This window comes from Stegodyphus dumicola, chromosome 4 (genome assembly GCF_044657685.1).
Source record: "Stegodyphus dumicola isolate Sdum_Otavi_A_Nest chromosome 4, ASM4465768v1".
Lineage (NCBI taxonomy): Eukaryota > Metazoa > Arthropoda > Arachnida > Araneae > Eresidae > Stegodyphus > Stegodyphus dumicola.
In genome coordinates this window covers 31,077,986-31,097,683 of record NC_140771.1, presented here as the reverse complement: position 1 = coordinate 31,097,683, position 19,698 = coordinate 31,077,986, and the positions used below count along the sequence as shown (strand labels likewise).

The following is a 19,698-nucleotide window of genomic DNA, read 5'->3' as shown; positions in this document are numbered from 1 at the left end:
CGTTATCTCCAGCCCTGAGTAAAGTTCCCATATTCAATATATTTGCAGAAAACTCTTGTTATGTTTATGAATCTTGTAATACTTAAATTAAAAGATATTAAGCTTCTTTCTGTATTCAAAATGTATTAATTGGCATTATCAAAGATAAAATATTTCTTGTTACAATATATAAAAATTTTCATCCTGTGACGTGCTGTCGCTGAAGTGTGTTTTAGCAAAGAAGTTTAGTTTTCTTTGATCAAAAACAGATCTTATCATGCCACAAGCATCTTTAGTGCAAGATTTCTTATCAGCTGACTTCGCTGTTCTGTATTTTGCAGATTATGTTATAGGGTTAATATTTTCGGAAATTCAAACTTTTCCAGAGGCCAGTCTGTGACAGATACTAAAAGTACATTCTTTCAACACTTCCATGAAAAGACACAGGCACTAGAGCAAATGCTTGTATTCCGGCAGATGTTATTTTCAAGTCAACTTGTTAAGAGCCATAGAAGGGTATTACAATAGAAAGGCATAGAAGGGTTCCGCCAGTCTGTAGGCTGGCCAGACATAAGACTAATTATTTTTAAGTTAGATGTTAACATCTGTCGGAATACAAGCATTTGCTCTAGTGCCTGTGCCTTTTCATGGAAGTATTGGAAAAATGTACTTTTAGTATCTGTCACAGACTAAAGGACATAAGTAAGGGAGGTAATGATTTTGGTCCAAATGTTCGATAGTGACTTTTCAGTGAATAAGCATGAATTAGAGTTCCACAAAACATCTTTACTGTTTTTAGAACGATATCATGTACGACTGTGACAACAGTTCCGCCCATGATAAATCTTATGTGAAACGTCCAAAAATTTTCTTTTTCCTTATTTAAACTTCTTGCGTTCATATAATGAGTTGATTAAATTTTGAGTAAAATTGAATAAACGAAGACAATGTTTTACTTAAAGCCCATAACACTTTTGATGGAGAACCGGAGTGTTACTTTACTTGACTATAACAGCGAGCGTTTTTTACTGGTTCCTAAATATCGCGAGGAAATACATGCGGATCAAAATGAATTTAGATTTGTTGATATTATAGAAAAAACACGAAACAAAATTAAGTTATGGTAGTTGTTTCAAAGTACTTGTTTTAAATATATTATAATATATTAAATCTAATAAAATATAATCCAGAATTTCATAATACAGTCCTTCCTATTTATTAGAACAAGAAATTAGATTTTGTTTACAAACCATCAATCGGGCTATTTAAAACATGGTAATCACGGGAAGGAATGTGCTGCTACATCAGACATTTTACATTTCAAAAGAAATTGCAGTATAAATAATTTTCGATAACTTTCTCAACAGAGGAGTACATTCTTTCCAATACCTCCATATATAACAGAAAATTTAAGCAGAAAGCTACACACACATCACATAAAATTACGAGTATAATTAAGATTATGTTGCATTCGAATCTCAAACCTCTCTTGCAAAAGAACTTCCATGCGACAGATTCTAATATTCAAACTCCTTTGTAACGCGAGCATGTTATTAGCTGTAGAGATTGCTGCACAGGCCTCTCCTATGCATTTCTGATGCGATATGAGGAGATACGATTGGTCATTGTGAACTAAACCTACGTTGTGGACGGGGTTGTGAGTCGAGTGCGTTGATGGGATTGATCGTTGCATTTATGGGCTGTGGCTACGGCTCCAGTGTGTAAACGTGCTCAGTTGGCTCCGTTGATACTTGGTGGAGCATGGTTGAAAGAGCATTGTTCGTTGGAATTTGTGTCGCCGTTAGGTTTTGCTCCTTCTTGCGAGTGACCGCAGTAAAATGTAATGGAACATATATGAAAGAGCATCTTGACGTGCTTGAAGTAGTTCGTCATTTTTCCTCAGTGACACCACTGAGTGTGTGTGTAGTTCTCCGGGTCACCATTGCAGCGATCACGTGGTGTTATAATCGCTTTGTGCTCCTTGGTATATTATTGCTTGCTCACGCGGCCATCTATTAGCTGCAATCAGAAAGACAGCAGCACAAGAGTTTCCTCATGTCCTTGAAGAGGATAATTTTCTTGGGACTCGATCCTGGGTCTGTTATATGGCAGTCAAATATCATACTGCTGTTACAAAAGAGCGACAGATTCTGCTAATCAAACAGCTTTGTAATGCGATTTGATTAACTCTCGAGATCTCTACAATTGTTATGGAGAGGCTATCGAAGATTAACTACTTCATAAGGGGCTTTTGGGAAAGGAATTTTAAAAGAAAAGTAGATAGTATTCTGTTTTGTGGGAGCAAACCTGACGAAATCCTAACAAATATGTTCACTTGCTACACCAGAACCAGCAAAGGTCAACACCAGAACTATCAGTAATCAGTAATGTTAACCACTCATGAAACGGTAAGATATGGAAGCTTGGATTTTGCACAAAATAATTTCAAGATCTTTTCTCATATTCTAGTTAGATGGTTTTAGAACTCATAACAAATGAAAGCTTTGCAGTAAAAGGATGCAATTTGTTCCAAAATTCTTGCTATAAATTTAGATTTCCTTTGAAACGGAAAGTTTTTGATTTCGCTGATAGAAAGTTGGATGATAGGATTCTAAAAGGTATGCCCAATGATTCTACTCTTAGGAAGATAATTAACGCAAAAAACTCTGCTTAAATGCAGTAACTTTTTTTCATTACTCGTAGTTCACATTATGAAGTATTCAGTACATTTCCCACCATAAAAAAAAAAAAAAAAAAAAAAAAAAAAAAAAAAAAAAATGCCCATCGCAGTGGGTGTAGCAGAATTGAGTTGAAAATGAAATAACGTAACTTGGATAGCCGAATCCGCTTTGTGACTTACACATGACTTTCGCTGGGCAATGTAGAACAAATATGCTTTTTAAATAAATCTAACTTGGGCGAGTTTTTTCCGATTTGTTGATTGTATGGATTTTTAGTATTTTACTATAATTAATACCTTTTGGATTGGATTTTTAGAAGTATTACAAATACAATACAACACAAAGGTGATCTGATTGGAGGGGAAGGACTTTTTATTGCGGTTTATAGTTCGTATTTATATTACATTTGGTATAAAGCATCCAAAACTCAGAATGCTGTACTTTCTTCTTCCATATATGTTATGAAATATTTCACACATTTAAAAGAAAGTGTTTCTTCAGAGTCTTGCACAATTATTTCCATATACCTCAGACTTAAATGACAACATATTCTTAAGTTATTTTTTGAGTATGAATTTACAGTGTTTTTATGGAAATTTTTGTTAAAATGTCATTAAGATAAATTTATTTGCACACTCTACGCTTTAACTATTTCCCCATTTGACACTATTGAAAGTTTTTATTCATATCTTATTTATTTTAGTCTGCTAACTAAACTGAAACACCTAAAGCATAAGTTATTTTGAATATGTTTTGCAAAATGTACGCGAAATTTTTATTTAAGTGAAAATGTCTATATACTATTCGAGGATTAATATATTACCCGAAAAGTTTATATGCGCTGAATGCCGCGCGTCTATAAAATCAATCTTTAAAAAAACAGCAGACATTCAGCCAGTGTGTGCGATAAACGCGCCAAAATTGGAAGCGCGTTCTTTTACTCGCCAAGAGAGAAAAGTTGGTAATTCAGCCTGGTTTAGAGGAGCCTTAGTGGAGGGGGAAGAATTTGAGATGAACATCTTCATTACACAGGATCTTGGTCATCTGTCTGTGTTAGAACCAAGTCTAAATTGTTGCCTTTCATTCTAGTTTGACATTGTAAAACCGGAAATTTGTGTAATTGTTTTCTGTAAAGAGTGTTTTCTGCATCTTCGAAAGATAATAAAAGCATGCCGCTTTTGAATAGCTTTGGCAACGTAAAGTTCGGTTACGCTTTTGTAAGTTTATTAGGAGAAAGAAAAATGGTTATTTCTTGCAGATCTTGAATAGCCTGCAGATGTTTGGATTTGAAACCAGACTTGTAATTGCGTCCCAAAGCATCTCGACAGTGTAGTCGTTTTAGCTGAAGTTGTGTGATTTGAGCAGTTTTATTAAATCATACCAATTATGCCAATCATTTTTGACAATAATCGATGTTTTGCTTACAGTCTTTCCAGCGGGATGTGTCATGCTGTCTGTCGGATGTGTCTGTTTGGATGTGTCTGTTGGTTTCGATGTTTCGCTCAGAGCAGCATTGCTAGTTGACCATTGAGAAGGTGCTGGGATCTGTGCTGGTTACTCCTGAAATTTCTGACTTGGGGGAGGAGCCGGACATCTTTGTGCAGGCGGTAGTCGTTGCAGGAGTTTGTCTTTGTTCGTTCATTCTTCTTGATTACCTTGATATGCAGTGGCGTAGCTAGGGTGGGGCAAGGGAGAACATCTGTCCCCGGGCGCAGCATCCAAGGGGCGCCAAATTGATGCTACGAAATTTTTAATGAAATATTTTCCATTTTTAGCACACAAAAGGGGTGCAAATTCTTAAGTTGTCCCCGGGCGCTGGAAACTCTAGCTACGCCCCTGTTGATATGTTTTTAAAATTTGAATATGGGTCGCTATCTGAGCTGTCAACATCGAGAGATGTCCTTTTGCCAGCAAAAGGGTAACGATTCGATACATTGATACTATAGTCAGTAGATGGACTAAGTGGACGCTTGAAGCTGTGGTGTAACTCATAAACGATCATGGAGTCGATGACTGAAGCGTCTTTTTCAAGGACTGACTTTTCGGTATTTCAATTTATTTTTACGATGTTCAGTTCGTCAGAATTTTTAGGGCCAGTAGTTATCATCTGGTTAATGGTCGCTCGATGTCTTCATAGAACAATGTTCTCCTTGTCAGAAAGAAGAGGCTGATCATCAAATCGCTCTTCAAGTTCAGTGATTAGAACTCTGAAAGCATCAAGCAATTTCTCAATCATGGCAAAATTTTCTTAAAGGCGAATAAAATCAGAGAAAGAGAAATGTTACGGTTATGTTACGGACACTAAGCCTTTTACTGTGCTCAGAACTGTAGTTCAAATCACAAACCTACTGTAAACCCTAGTAGTGAACTACAGCGAAAAATACAAAGTGCAGGCTAAGCAATGAGATAAAAAGCGGAGCGACGGTACAGCACACCTTCATGCTCAGTAGTCCAAACTAAGTGCCGATAAATTTGCGAAGAGGTATCCTATTATATATACCAGCAATTACTATTTTAGATGCTTGATTTTTTTTTTCTGCCGATCGAAAATAGAAAAGAGTATTCGCGTTATTACATAAAGAACAACATGATCTGTGACACACTAAATATTATTCAGCCTATTCAAAAGCAAAATATGTATCTTTTGATTAAAGTAAAGTTCAGACAATAACCCAGCAATTCGATCGATTCTTTACAGTAATTTAAGTAGAAATAGGAATTGCATTCAATACTGTTTTTCGTTTCACCGTTTGATTGGGACGTCATTTGGAAAACACGTCACTTTTTAAGCCAACCGACATTTAACACATTTTTCGCGCATGCTCTCATGCATATCCAAAATCAAAACATACGCGAACGAATCAGTACTGCGAAATGTACACAATTCATTTTTGGATTATGAAATGTTACGTGTTCTGAATATGTATTCTGTTTTGGCTGTTATTCTTCTTTCTGTGATACATTGTGTATTTACATTTAATGTCGAAGAGTTGAAATGGATTAATTATGAAGTGGACATTTTAAAAACTCCGGTAAAAAGAGGAGATGTAAGTACTTCCTAAATTCAAAGCCGACATTTGGAAAATCCCTTTTGTTTGAAAATAAAATGCTATAAAAAAAAAAAAAAAAAAAGGAGTGGAAACCATAATTACAGCCTACTGATATTTTTTTTTCTGTGGTTTTTAGAAACTTTAGGTTAGAAATATAGTTTAATATGCGAGTGAATTTTAAGTTTGCTGTTCTTTAGATTTGAATGAATAATTTTCATGATTTATTGTTAAATTGGATGAAAATTTGTTTGCTATATATTTAAACGAATAATCACCTGGAAAACAGATTTTATATATAATAAAAAATTGCTGATAAAGGACAAATTTTTTGCACATAATGACTTGATTCATTTGTAACTTATTTTTATAACTTGTTATTTGTAACTTGTATAACATTGAATTTATGTTAATTATTTGATAGTATTGAAAGTTCAGATTTATATAGGGTTTGCGCTCGCCTACATGTTTGCACTTTGGAAACATCTCTCAGAAAATATTCAGCTGTTTTGGTATAGTGTAAACACCGAAAAATAACCCAAATGATCCATATAGGTTAAAAACAATACAGGTTCACAATTTATGTGCAGCTCTAATCTTATGTGTTTGTTATACGCTAGTGATGCAAAACAATTCACTTTTAGGTCATATCGTATTTCATAAAAATGTAATATGTTACTGGGCATTTTAAATGATTGAAATTGTGTGATAATACTAAATGAATGAATTTTTAACAAAACGATCAAATTATTAGAATTATGTACAAGAACGAAACTGAAACTGATGATAAAACTTGTTTTATTAAAATAATAAAGAAAGAATTTGTAAAAAATAATGTAACCTAAATAAATATGCAATCAAGGAATATAAGATAGCTTCTAGAAACTTATAAGTGAGGTGATCTGCTATGCAGGAAAAACTTTTAAAGTGTAATTGTTAAAAACAGTGTGACAATACAGAGAAGATAAGTATTTTAATCTGTTCATGCAACCACGAATTAGTTTTGTGGTATAGCATGTAAATTGTACATTAATGAGTTAGACAATATTAATATCGAATTTATAAACATTCTACATCAGTGTTAGCCAATTTCATTCCTATTGTGCGCATAGTGATTTATCTTCTATTATTGTTTTATATAATGATGAAATAATTTCATTTGAGCTTAAGTATGGGCTGGCTTAAAAATAACATGGAAGAACGTAATGATAAGTAACATTGATGATTTGGTTTACAACTTAATATGTGCTTAAAGAGATATTATTTAATATTGTCTTACAAGATGTAGTACTTTTTAATATACACATAATATATACTGCAAAGTTATAAATAACTCTAAAACAAATTTCAGTGATTAGTTATTATGTTTAGTGCAACCTTGGCCTGTTCGATGATCTTTTACAGCAGAAAAAGAATAATGACTTATAACTGTAAAAAAAATTTTTTATTACATGCATACATGTTATTACAGATATTTTTATGCTTTACTTAATATTTATTCTGAATATCAATAAATTTACTTATTAGCGAGTTTTTGCTTCTTTTTCTGGAGAATATTTTGTGAAATTAGATTGTCACTAGAATTTTGTGACTATAGATTCAAAGCAGTTGCCAAAACCAAAATACAGTTAAGTGGCTGCCCTAAGAACACTTGGTACCAAACTTAACATTGGCACTAAATCTAACTACATGGCCACAATCCTGGTGATATCTAAAGTTTCATGAAATAAATGAACCCACAGTAACAGTAATGCTTCGTATAATATAGTGTTAGCTGTGCATAGTGCCAAATTTGTGCAGTTCTTTTTTTTCTTTTAAAAAAAATAAAAACAAAACAGATCACTGTGTACGTGGCTTGTTCTCATCATATACAGAGCAATCTGTTTTTGCATAAAAAAATCAAAGAATTGTTAACATTTTGCATCATACCTAGGCATTATGCATGTTAAACATTGCACAGTTTTCGCTGTATTCATGAGATATAAAAGAAAGTACCACATTATGTACGCATTAGTGACTAGGTCTGTTAACAAAGCAGTATTTAATTGTTAATAATTAATATTGTGTTATAGTTATTTTCTATGGATTCTTTTTATACCTGGTATTACCAGTATTTTTTTATACAGTACAAAGTCCGAGATCCGAACGTCCAATATCAGGAAAGGGCCACAAAGTGGCCATCTCAAAATGGTCATTGTGGCCATCTCAAAATCATTTGTGGCCATCTCAAAGCCACAAACTTTTTTTTTTGCATGCTTTACCCATGCACATTTGATTTTTCTTTCTATAATAGTAAGAATCCCGATTCTTAATTTGACTTAGGTATTAATAAAATTGTTGTGAAACTGATTAGTTGTATCTAACAAATATTAAAAACAAATCTCTTCATTTTGATGTACGAGACACAGATGGCGTTGGCTGTCATTGAAGTAGGAAGAAAAAAAGGGTTTTTCCCTTTCGACCTCGTGACGTGAACTGATTAAGATGTGTAGTAACTTTCGGGGCCAGAAAAATTTCCCGACAATTGTTAAAAAATGTATATATTTTGTAGTATAGAGAGAATATAATTAGATAAATCAACCAACCTCTTAGAGTTTTTATTCAGATTCAACATCACACTACCCAGGTAAGTGAGCAAGTTTTGTCTTTAGTTTTTCTGGATTGCTCGGTATCTGGGATGAGTGAAGGAAGTATTTTTATTTTAATGATATTTAATGATAAGACTATGTTTTAGTAATAACATAAAGTGGCGTCCCGCGACAGGACTCTAAGAAATAAACTTTTTAAAAAAAATTATTTTAATGGTTTAATTTAAAATTTAATGATAGTTTTTGATGTATTTAAGTATAATTAAGTTTAAATTCGAAACTATTTTTTGTAAAGCAGTTTGTTTTATTTTGAAAGTTAACTATGGAAGCTTTAAAGGCTCTGAAACTTAAACGGGCAGGTTTACGCACTTTTGCAAAAACTGCTAATATTTTAAAAATGGAGTTAGTAAAAGAAGATTTTTCTGTAGATTTAGTACAAGATAAACTTACTAAACTACAAAATGTATATTCAGATATAAAAAATGTAGATGATAAAATTCTTGATTTGTTAGCTGAAGACGGGAAAACTTTAGAGGATGATGTTACTAAAGAAATCGAAAGTCGCGAGGTGTATTCTGATGATTTCGTAACACTAACTCGGCAAATTAATGAAAAATTGCAATTTTCAGATGAAATCAATTTAGAAACAAGACCAAATGATGGTGCTGGTATTTGTTGTAGTAAGATTAAACAGTATAGACTTCCGAAAATCGAACTTAAGAAGTTTGATGGTGAATTGATAAATTGGCTACCGTTTTGGTCGCAGTTTGAGAAAATTCACACTGACCCTGATTTATATGAAAGTGACAAATTTTCCTATTTGATTCAGTGTATGAAGCCCGGATCACATGCTGAAGAATTTATTGAAAGCTATCCGGTGACTTCGGAAAATTATGATAAAGCTGTTTTAGCATTGAAGGAACGTTTTGGGAAACCTGAATTATTAGTAGAAGTGTATGTTAGGGAACTAATTAAATTAATTGTTTCTAACGTGAAGGCAGATCAAAAGGATAAATTACCTCTTGATAAACTGTATGATAAAATTGAAGCTCAGTTGAGAGCCTTATAGTCTTTAGGTCTTAAATCGAGCGAAAACACATCGTTGTTATTTCTGATGGTGTCTCACAGAGGATGTTTTAAAGGTGTGGCAAAGGAGTTCGCTCTTTAACCAGCCTGAAGGAACTGATCTTTCTCGCCTTACCAACTTAATGAAATTTTTAAAGTCTGAAGTGGAAGGTGAGGAGAGATTAAAATTGGCGTGTAATGGACTCGATGGTGTTAGTCGTAAAGAAGGATATCATGATAAAGCAAAGAGGGAAACAAAAGGTAAATTTAAATTTTAAGAAACAGGGAAATGTTCCCACTGCCACAGGTTTTCTTACAACCAGAGAACATGCATGTATTTTTTGTGGTAAAATGCATGATATTAAAAATTGTTACGATGCGCGCTCATTATCTCTTAATGAAAGGATTTCTAAAGTTGAGAAAAAATGCTGTTTAAAATGCTTGGAACCAAATCATATGGCAAAGTTCTATAAACAGTTTGTTTGGTGTTTTGCTTGTGGTAAATCACACTGAGTTATTTTGTGTCCAGACATTAATAATGAAACTGAACCTCCTACAGAAAAATCAGAAATAGACAACATACATACGGCTACAGCCAGGCAAACTTGTACCGCTGACGTAGCTTTAATGACTTTATGCGTAAGAGTAGCTGGTGTCAAAAAGCATAAAGATGTTAGAGTACTCTTAGATTGTGGTTTCCAGAAATCATATATTTTGAAATCATTAGCCACTGAATTGGGGTTACCAATTATTTCCAAAGAAAATGTTGCTCTTACTTTATTTGGAGGTGCCAGAACAGAGGCAAAGATGCATAACAAATATTTGGTAAAATTATGTTCAGCCAGTCCACGTAAGTATTCAGATCTAGAATTTGAATTTTTAGATCAAGACATAATATGTGGGGATATACTTTGGGTACCCAAGGGTCCGATATTAAAAGAATTAAAACGAAACAACATTTGGTTGTCAGATCTGGGAGCAGATTGTCCAAAAATAGAAATGCTCATCGGTAGTGATATTTATGGAAAAATTCTCACGGGATCAGTAAAACAATTAAAAGGAGGACTAACAGCAGTTTGTACGAAACTTGGTTGGACAGTTTGTGGTGTATCGGAGGAATTTGTTAATCACAAAGATAAAGATACTTCCATTTTGTGTGCAAGTTTAGTGGGTCAGGACTTTAAAATCTCCGATCTTTGGAGCTTAGAAACGATCGGAATATTAGATGCTCATCAGAATTCAACTAACGCTGCTGAGGAAGAAACTGCCCACGAACAATTTTTAAACTCTCTTTCCAGAAACGAAGATGGTCGTTATTGTGTCGGATTACCTTGGTTAGTATATAACGCAGAACTGCCATCAAATCATCATGTAGCAGAAAAAAGATTGTTCAGTGTCACCCGAAAACTCAAGTCTTTACATAAATATGAAGAATATGATAGAATTTTTAATGAATGGATGGAGGAGGGTGTAATTGAAATAGTACCAGACAATGAACTGAATTATAAAGGGCACTACTTACCGCATCACCTAGTATTTAAACCAGACAGTGTCTCAACTAAGATAAGACCTGTTTTTGACGCATCATGTAAAGTTAATAGATCGCCCTCCCTTAATGATTATTTAGTATAAGGACCAAATTTAATAGAAGAAATTCCTTCAATTTTGTTAAGATTTAGAGAAAAATGCTTTGGCATAACCTCTGATATCCGGCGTGCATTTTTACAGATTGAATTACGGAAAGAAGATAGGGACTTTTTAAGATTTTTATGGTGGGAGAAAGATAATGTACTGAAGGTTTTCTGCCATACGAGGGTAGTTTTTGGAGTAAAGTCTAGCCCTTTTCTATTAGGAGCGGTTATTTCAGTTCATTTGGCACAAGTACCAAAGGAACAAAGTTCTATTGCTCAGAAATTAAATAAATCCTTTTATATTGATAATTGTGTGACTTCTGTTGATAACGAAAAGGAGCTTGTGAATTTTGTGAAATATTCTACTGAAATATTAGCTGAAGCAAAAATGGACTTGCGTATGTGGACCTATGGCCCAGTAGAAAAAGATTTATGGAACTAACCCAAAGTACTTTGTGCACTGAGTCCACAATAGAGAATTCTGTACCAGTTTTAGGAATTATGTGGGACAGAATAGAAGATAACCTTTATATTGAAATTAAGACTGTATTGGTTTCGGATAATTTGTCTAAAAGAGAGGTTTTGTCAGTAACGCAGACAGTTTGATCCTTTGGGTTTCTTGACACCTGTTTTATTGCCTGCAAAGTTACTGCTACAGGAAATTTGGGCGATAAAAGCAGACTGGGATACTCCATTACCAGATAGTATCAAAAGTAAATTTTCGAGGTGGTATAATAAATTACAAATTTTGAATAAGTTGAGAATACCGCGACGTATAGGTTTTGGAGATAGAAGTTCCTGGACACTTCATGTATTTTGTGATGCTAGCCAGCATGTTTATGCCGCGGTAATATTTTTGAGATGCAAAACTAAAGACGAAACATTAGTCAGTTTTGTAATGGCTAAGTCAAGAGTCACACCCTTAAAAGAACTTACTATTCCCCGTCTAGAACTTATGGCCTGTCTTTTGGGCGTGCGTCTCTCCAAATATGTGACAGAAGCTCTTACATTAGATGACTTCCTGAAATATTTTTGGACCGATTCCACCACGGCCATATCTTGGATTCAAAGAAATGATGCGTGGGGGATTTTTGTGGGCAATTGCGTGTAGGAAATTTGCGCTTTCACTAAAGCAAATCAGTGGTCATATGTACAGGGTCATTTTAACCCAGCTGATTTACCTTCTCATGGTTGTTCCCTTCTTCAGTTTTCCGAATTAAATTGGTGGAGAGGGCCTGTTTGGCTCAAAGGCCCTAGAGATAGATGGCCAAAATTAGAGGTTAAGCCAAATGAAACTTTAGTTTTTTCAGAGCGCAGGAAAGGCATAAATTTAAATGTAAATCTTAGTATAACTACAAAAGCGGATAAAGTTAAGTGGTGTGAGAAGTTTTCTAAATTTTCAAAAATGTTAAGAGTTTTAGGTTGGATAACGAGATTTATCAAAAATTGTCAAAAGAAAATTGTAAATAAAGAGCCTTTTCTGTCTTCTTCCGAGATAAAGGAATCTAAAATTATACTTCTTTCACTTGTTCAGGGGGAGAGTTTTCCAGAGACTGGAGACTTCATCAATGGTCTTTTGATCGTACGAGATCAGAGTGGCTTAAGAAGAGTAAAAACGAAAATCACCGAACGAGATGATTCTTATGCATTCCGGTACCCGATTTTATTACCTTCTAAGCATTATATTGTTGACTGTTTAATTAGAGATTACCATTTAAAGCATTCTCATGCCGGCGTACAAGCATTAACTGTTATAATTAGAGAAGAATTCTGGATCATTGGTGCAAGACGCCTAATTAGATTGGTGGTGAAACGGTGCGTCCGTTGTAAACGATTTTCAGCAAAACCTCCAACTACTGCACCCATTCAATTACCATTAGACAGAGTTCGAGATGCTTTCGCATTTGAAGTTACCGGCATAGATTTATGTGGCCCTCTGATTCTCAAATATAAAAACAAAACCTGGGTAGTACTGTTTACGTGTGCTGTATATAGATGTGTACATTTGGAACTAGTGACATCCGTAAGTACCGAATGCTTCATTCAAGCGTTTCGTCGGTTCATAGCCAGAAGAGGTCGGCCATCTACAGTTTACTCAGACAACGGCACAAATTTCGTCGGTACATCTGCATTGCTGAAAAAGGTTGACTGGGTAAAGGTAATTGCTCAGAAAACTTTGCATCCCATCATCCACCCACTGCTGCTTGGTGGGGCGGATGGTGGGAGCGTCTAATCCGCACAACCAAGAATTTGATTGTGAGAGTCTTAGGACAAGCTGCAGTCAATTACGAAGAGTTACTCACCGTCATCTGTGATGTGGAAGCCGTAATAAACTGTCGACCACTTACTTATGTGTCAAATGACTCTGAGGATCTTCTACCATTAACGCCTTCCATGTTCTTACAGGACATTAAGGTTTCAGGTACAGCAGATTTGGATACTTTAGATCGAAATAAACTCTTGGCTCGTCAGCGTTTCTGCCAGGAACTTCGAGAACAATTTCATAGCCGTTTCCACAAGGAGTACCTTGGACAGTTATTACAAAAGCATGGACAGAAGGACTGTGAATTAAAAGTTGGAGACATCGTGCTAATAGGTTGTGAGAACCTTAAAAGAGTGAACTGGCCAATTGCTCGTGTCCAAGAACTTTGTACAAGCAGAGATGGACGTGTAAGAGTTGTAAAAGTGAAAACTAGAAATGTCATACTGATTTGTCCTGTACATAAACTATACCCTCTAGAAGTGTGTTCCTGTACTAAGGATACCATTATTTGATTTTTGATTTTGCTTCTGAAAATCAAAAAGGTGGGAGTGTTGTGAAACTGATTAGTTGTATCTAACAAATATTAAAAACAAATCTCTTCATTTTGATGTACGAGACACAGATGGCGTTGGCTGTCATTGAAGTAAGAAGAAAAAAAGGTTTTTCCCTTTCGACCTCATGACGTGAACTGATTAAGATTTGTAATAACTTTCGGGGCCAGAAAAATATCCTGACAATTGTTAAAAAATGTATATATTTTGTAGTGTAGAGAGAATATAATTAGATAAATCAACTTCTTAGAGTTTTTATTCAGATTCAACATCACACTACCCAGGTAAGTGAGCAAGTTTTGTCTTTAGTTTTTCTGGGTTGCTCGGTATCTGGGATGAGTGAAGGAAGTATTTTTATTTTAATGATATTTAATGATAAGACTATGTTTTAGTAATAACAAAAATACCTTGTTATTGAAAAAGCAATAATTTAAGCATAAATTTTTGAGAACAATAATTTGGCTCCGTAGCTGCATATAAAAAATTTTGACGAGAAAAACATTCAACAAAAATGTCTTTTCATATGCTTAAAATAGATTTTGTTAATGAAACAGGCCAAAAGATTACATTTAGTGTTATTTGAATTAAGAATAACTGATATGTTATTCACATAAACCCAGAACAGCTGTCAGTGCTCCTATGGCCACACCAGTTGGCAGAATTTAAAGAAGGCAAAACTTTTGGAATTTGGAGAAGCACCGAGCAAATTAAGGATGAAAAAAATTTTACAATTTAGAGAAAGCACTGGGATGCAAAGTTTAGGGGTGGTGAAAATTTAGAACTTAGGCAGGCGCTTTGTAGCAGAATTTAGGACCGGCAGAGACTGCATCAGGCGGTATCTAGCGCTGGCCCTATCTAAACCTTAAGTATATGTGGGAGTTTATTTATTCAGGACTCAGATTAGCCTTAAGCATGTATAAGAAATAGACATAGGTATAATAAATAACTAAACTAATACAGTTCAGGCTTAATTCAGTACACTATAGAAACAAAACAAAATTTAGCAGAACAACTTCTCTTTCATCTCCAATCTTATGATACATAGCCAATAGCGTATAGCAGACGCTATTAAGCTAGCCTAAAATTATCTTTACTGATTTTAAAGAATTTCAGTTAATGTAGCAGACTGCATTGCTCCTTAATCTTCTAATTTGATCCAGCTTATTATTTTTTGCAGACAGTTTTATGAAAATTAAAGCCTGAATTTTTAGTAAGATGGTTTTTTACAGCAATTTTATGAAAATTAAATCCTGAATTTTTAGTTATGTCAAAAAGAGTTTCTAATTCTGGAGCTCCAAAAGGATCATCAAAGCAAAAGCATGTTTTGATGTCTATTAACCCCTTAACTGCCGCGGGCGTATATATACGCCTTGCTCAGCCGATGCGTTAACTGCCCCAGGCGTATATATATACGTCCTTCCAAACTGCTATCATTTGCTTTGTGCTGCTACTCGTAAAATTATTCGCAAAGCTTTGGAATGCAACGCCACAATGGCCTTGACAAAATATGCAAAGGAAAATACTATTTCAGAGAAGTGTGGGGAGAAATTGGAGAGAGGGGTGTGTCTAAAGCGGTGAAAGTAATGACTGTGCGGTATTGGCTAGTGTTGTTTGAGTAAAACGTATTTTTTTTTTTTTTTCTTTCTGTGTCCTCCATTTTCGTTTACTTTTTGTAGTAGGTTCCAGGAATAAAGAAAGATATAATGGATGTTTCAAACCCATTTATCTTTTTTGAATTATTTTTTGATGAACTGCTCGTGCTTCATATTGTTACTGAAACTAACCGTTTTGTAGACGAGTATATGAACCAACACCTTGCAAACAAAAAATCAAGAACAAAATCGTGGCATTCAACCAGTTCAGAAGAAATATGTTTTTTTAGGCATACTTGAATTGATCGAAACTCCATTTAGGGACTTTTTTATTATAAAACCCTCATTTTTATTATACTTACATCTTTTTATTATACTTTTACTCAAATTTTGTGCATTCATTTTTTTCTTTTATTCTTTATTTTGTGAAAGTAAACAGTTTTTAGAGAGTAAAACTTGCACTTATTTTCCCCCTAATACAACGCATAACTGCGCGCGCCTGTGTGAAAAACCGTGGCACTGGGAAATGAATCTTGTACGTTTTTCGCGGCAGTTAAGGGGTGTAAACAAAAAGTGGAATTGCTGCATAAAATGGAAAAAGGCATATCCGTCTCAAACTTGTGCGAGGAGTATGGCACTGGTAAGTCAACTATATATGACATAAGAAAAAAGAAAAAGGGAACTTCTTGAATTTTTTGTGGGTTCTGACACCCAACTCACAATGAATAACAGAAAAATGGTTCATTATGCCAAAAGTGACGATCATGACAAAGTTATGATTGAATGGGTCAAACAGCGTCACAGCGAGAGCGTGCCGTTGATGGGTCCAATGCTAATGACTCAAGCCAAAATATTTCATGAAGAAATTAGCTAGTAAAAACTGAGTGCACATGTTCGACAAGTAGGTTAACAAAATTTAAAAACTGCCATGGTATAAAGCAATTAAAAATTTCAGGTGAAAAAGCTTCAGCTGATACTGAAACTGCTGAACTATTTGCAGATAAATTCAGTAACTCCTTACTTGTGAAAATTTATCCCTGGAACAAATCTACAATGCTGATAAAACTGGTAATCCATGTTAAATTTCTTGAATAATGGCAAGAATATTCAAGAATTTTTAGCATACAAATATTTTAGCATACAGTCTGCTGTGTGGAGCATCACAAGATCGTGGGAAAATGTATCTCCAGATGCTTTAAAAAATACTTGGCATAATTAGCCAGCTACCATATTTCATGGTGAGGATGAAGAAGATGATAGTCGCGAATTTGAAAGTTTTCGGATATCGCAAACCAAAGGCGAAATTTTCCAATTAATGGATTTTGTAAGGAAATGTGGAAAGGCGGTAATAAATGAAGATGATATAACAGATTTTCATTGCGATGACAATGCTCCAATCATCAGTCAGTTAACAGATAGCGAAATCTGTAGTATGGTTCTAGATCCAGAAAATACCGCTATCGATAGTGAAGAAAGTAGCAGAGAGGTTATTGAAAACGAAAAAATTTCAATTGACAAGTTAGTCAAAATTCTGGGCACGGCAATTGCAGGAGTTGAACAGTGGAACTTTGTAACTGAACAAGAAATTATGTCTGTTTATAGAATTAAAGAGAAAGTATTAGCACAAAAAACGAAGCAACTTAAATAACTTACATTGAAAGAAATGTTTAATAAAGTAAACAAATAAATATTGAGCTTTTTTTTGTAACCCTTTATATCATATTTATTTTTTGATACCCTTTATATCACAAATGCTGTTTATTTCATAAAATCACGATTTTATATTTTTAATTGTATAATTTCTGCATGCCATCTTACTAGATTTAAATTGGTGATCTAATATCAGGAAAAATCCCAAATCTGGAATTGCCAAAGTCCCGACGAGTCCGGATATCGGACTTTGTACTGTAGTTTAATTTTTATTTTGGTAAAAATGGTAAGGAAAACCTTTATTTTATTGTCTATCTAATCTATCTATATGTGTAACATATAAAACCTGAAAGCAAACTATGGACTTTTATTTTGCAATATCCCCTTTAAGGTCTATTCTAAAATTAGTAACCATGCTGAACATATCTAAACTGAATCATTTCAAAATTATTTTGCATCATTCAACCTTATGTAACTCACAATGCAAATATCTTTTATCCAATCACAGATTAAGATTTAGATTTCCAGAACCAAAAACCTTTCTGTTAAACTAAACCTTCATATTGGATAACTACACAGTTTCACTGCTTCCTTCTGTATTGTCTATTATATGAAAGTGTGCTAAGTTTTCCAAATTGTGGGGTGCATATTGCAGCAATAATGATGAGTGAATTAGAATATGTATCTCAAGAATTAGTTGTCCAGCTATAAAATTATGCAAATTTATGACTACCTCTGTCTACAAGTTTTATCGTGCTTCAGACTAGAGGAGGGGGATGTATTCTACTAGTAAGTTTGGATTAAGAGTTCTCTTACAATATTTTTTCTCTCTTGAAAATTGACTGTGATAGACTATGGTTTACTGAACTTTCTGACCATCATGGTGTTTCATTAAAAAAGTTCAAATTTCCCGAAACTGTCATAAGAAAGTGGCATTTTCTTGATTTTAATGCCAAAGTTCCCATGTACTTTTATGTCTGGATTTATGCACTTTTAACATTTTGCTGTAATTTTCAAGATTCAAATATATGTACTTTCTGAAATGTGTCATAGAAACATTTTTGTATAATTATACTTTTGCTGGTAAGAAGGTTAAGTCATTTAAATTTAATGACTAACTTAATTTTTATTTGTATAGGAACAAAGTCTACCTGTGATGTATATGACTTCTATGTATGGCCAAGAATACCAGTGTATACTTCCTGAAGTTACTGAAGATGAAGTTACTGAAAAAGAAACAGACAGTGAGAAAAGTACTGATATTCAAGAGCTTTTGAAGCCTATGAAAACTGGTTCTTGTCTATTGAAAGTAAGTTAACTTGTTAAAGAATTTACTTATTCAAACATGGAAAGCTTTGATAAAGAGATAACTGTTGTGGAATATAAATTTTGATGTGTGTCTTTTGATATATTATTTTATGACATAGTTTAGCTAAGTCAATATTAAAAAAGGAAATATCAGTAAATACTATTGTTAATGTAATAGATTGTTATAATGGCTGTAACAGTATTGTTAATGAAAAGTATAAATGCAAATATTTTACTAGATACTGTAATGCTATTATTTCTGATTTCTTGTTGAAATATAGGTTTCTTATAAATAAGTAAAATTATGATAGCTGCTGCTAGTTTATCCATGAATTGGCTAATCTTTCATAAGTGGAACAAGTTGACACCAAACTCTTTTAGTTTGCAATGTCAAACCCGACATCGGCATTTCATTTCGCAATTACCAATTGCAAAAGGAACTGCAGTGTAATATCTAACATCGCCAAACGAAAATGACGCTAAATACAACACAAGCGTAAATTACTATAAACTAAAACATAAATTAAAATAAACTACAAAAAGTCCAAGTCACAAGCATTAAACTAAAAATTTTACAAAAATAAATTACTACTAAAAAATCTCTTCACTTGCATAAAAAAAATTGTCAACCGAGTAAATATATTCAAATTCACTAACAATGGATGCATCGTGAACTTCCTAAAATATTCAAGCTACTATGATCATGGAATTCAGCACACTGAACGACTTTTGTTCAACACTAAACATTCCACATCTCTCGGTTGCCACATCCAAGAAACAAAAACTAAAAAAAAAAATATAATTAACCGGCCTGAAAAATATTAACTAAATACAGGGCTCGTACGGTCCTTAAAAGTCCTTAATTTGGGCCAAAATCGGCAGAAGGTCCTTAATTTTAATCATCTGAAATTTCTGTCTGTTTTTATGACTGCCATTTTGGGTGTGAATTAGCATTTTGCAGGAATATATTTGGCAATTCACTGACAAATATGGTTTTTCTTTTAATGGGTTCATGAATTATAATTTGTTCTTGTTTGCAATATAAATAATGGTGGGATACTCGAGTTTCTGAGCAAGAAGTGAAACATAAGCATTTCAAAATTATTTCATTTTTTGAGCTCTCAAACAACTTTCCACTTTTGGAGATGGGAATTCTTTTATTAAATGGTTCTAAATTTGGTGATTTTAAAATCGGTTTCTATAGAAAATTTTTAATTTTGATATCTGGGAATTTTTTGACAATTTTTTAGAACATTCTAACATTGTTAAAGTTCATTAAAATAATGGGTACTATTCCGTTTTGAGGGCCGTAAAAAATTGCAGCGAAAATATATGCGCAAAAG

General features: G+C 33.8%; 1 protein-coding gene across 7 annotated transcripts in view; it reads left to right on the top strand.

Moving 5' to 3' along the window:
* Positions 1–5,492: 5,492 nt before the first annotated feature.
* LOC118181900 (protein OS-9) overlaps positions 5,493–19,698 on the top strand; it is a 70,163-nt gene continuing 55,957 nt past the window's right edge. For 2 of the 7 annotated variants that reach the window (XM_085814674.1, XM_035351131.2), the window contains exons 1-2: positions 5,493–5,707; positions 18,186–18,356. In XM_085814674.1, the coding sequence (XP_085670800.1) occupies positions 5,564–5,707; positions 18,186–18,356 (315 nt within the window). In that variant the 5' untranslated portion in view covers positions 5,493–5,563. The remainder of the gene's footprint in view (positions 5,708–18,185; positions 18,357–19,698) is intronic. The other 5 variants (XM_035351132.2, XM_035351128.2, XM_085814675.1 and 2 more) reach the window with 3 other exon arrangements.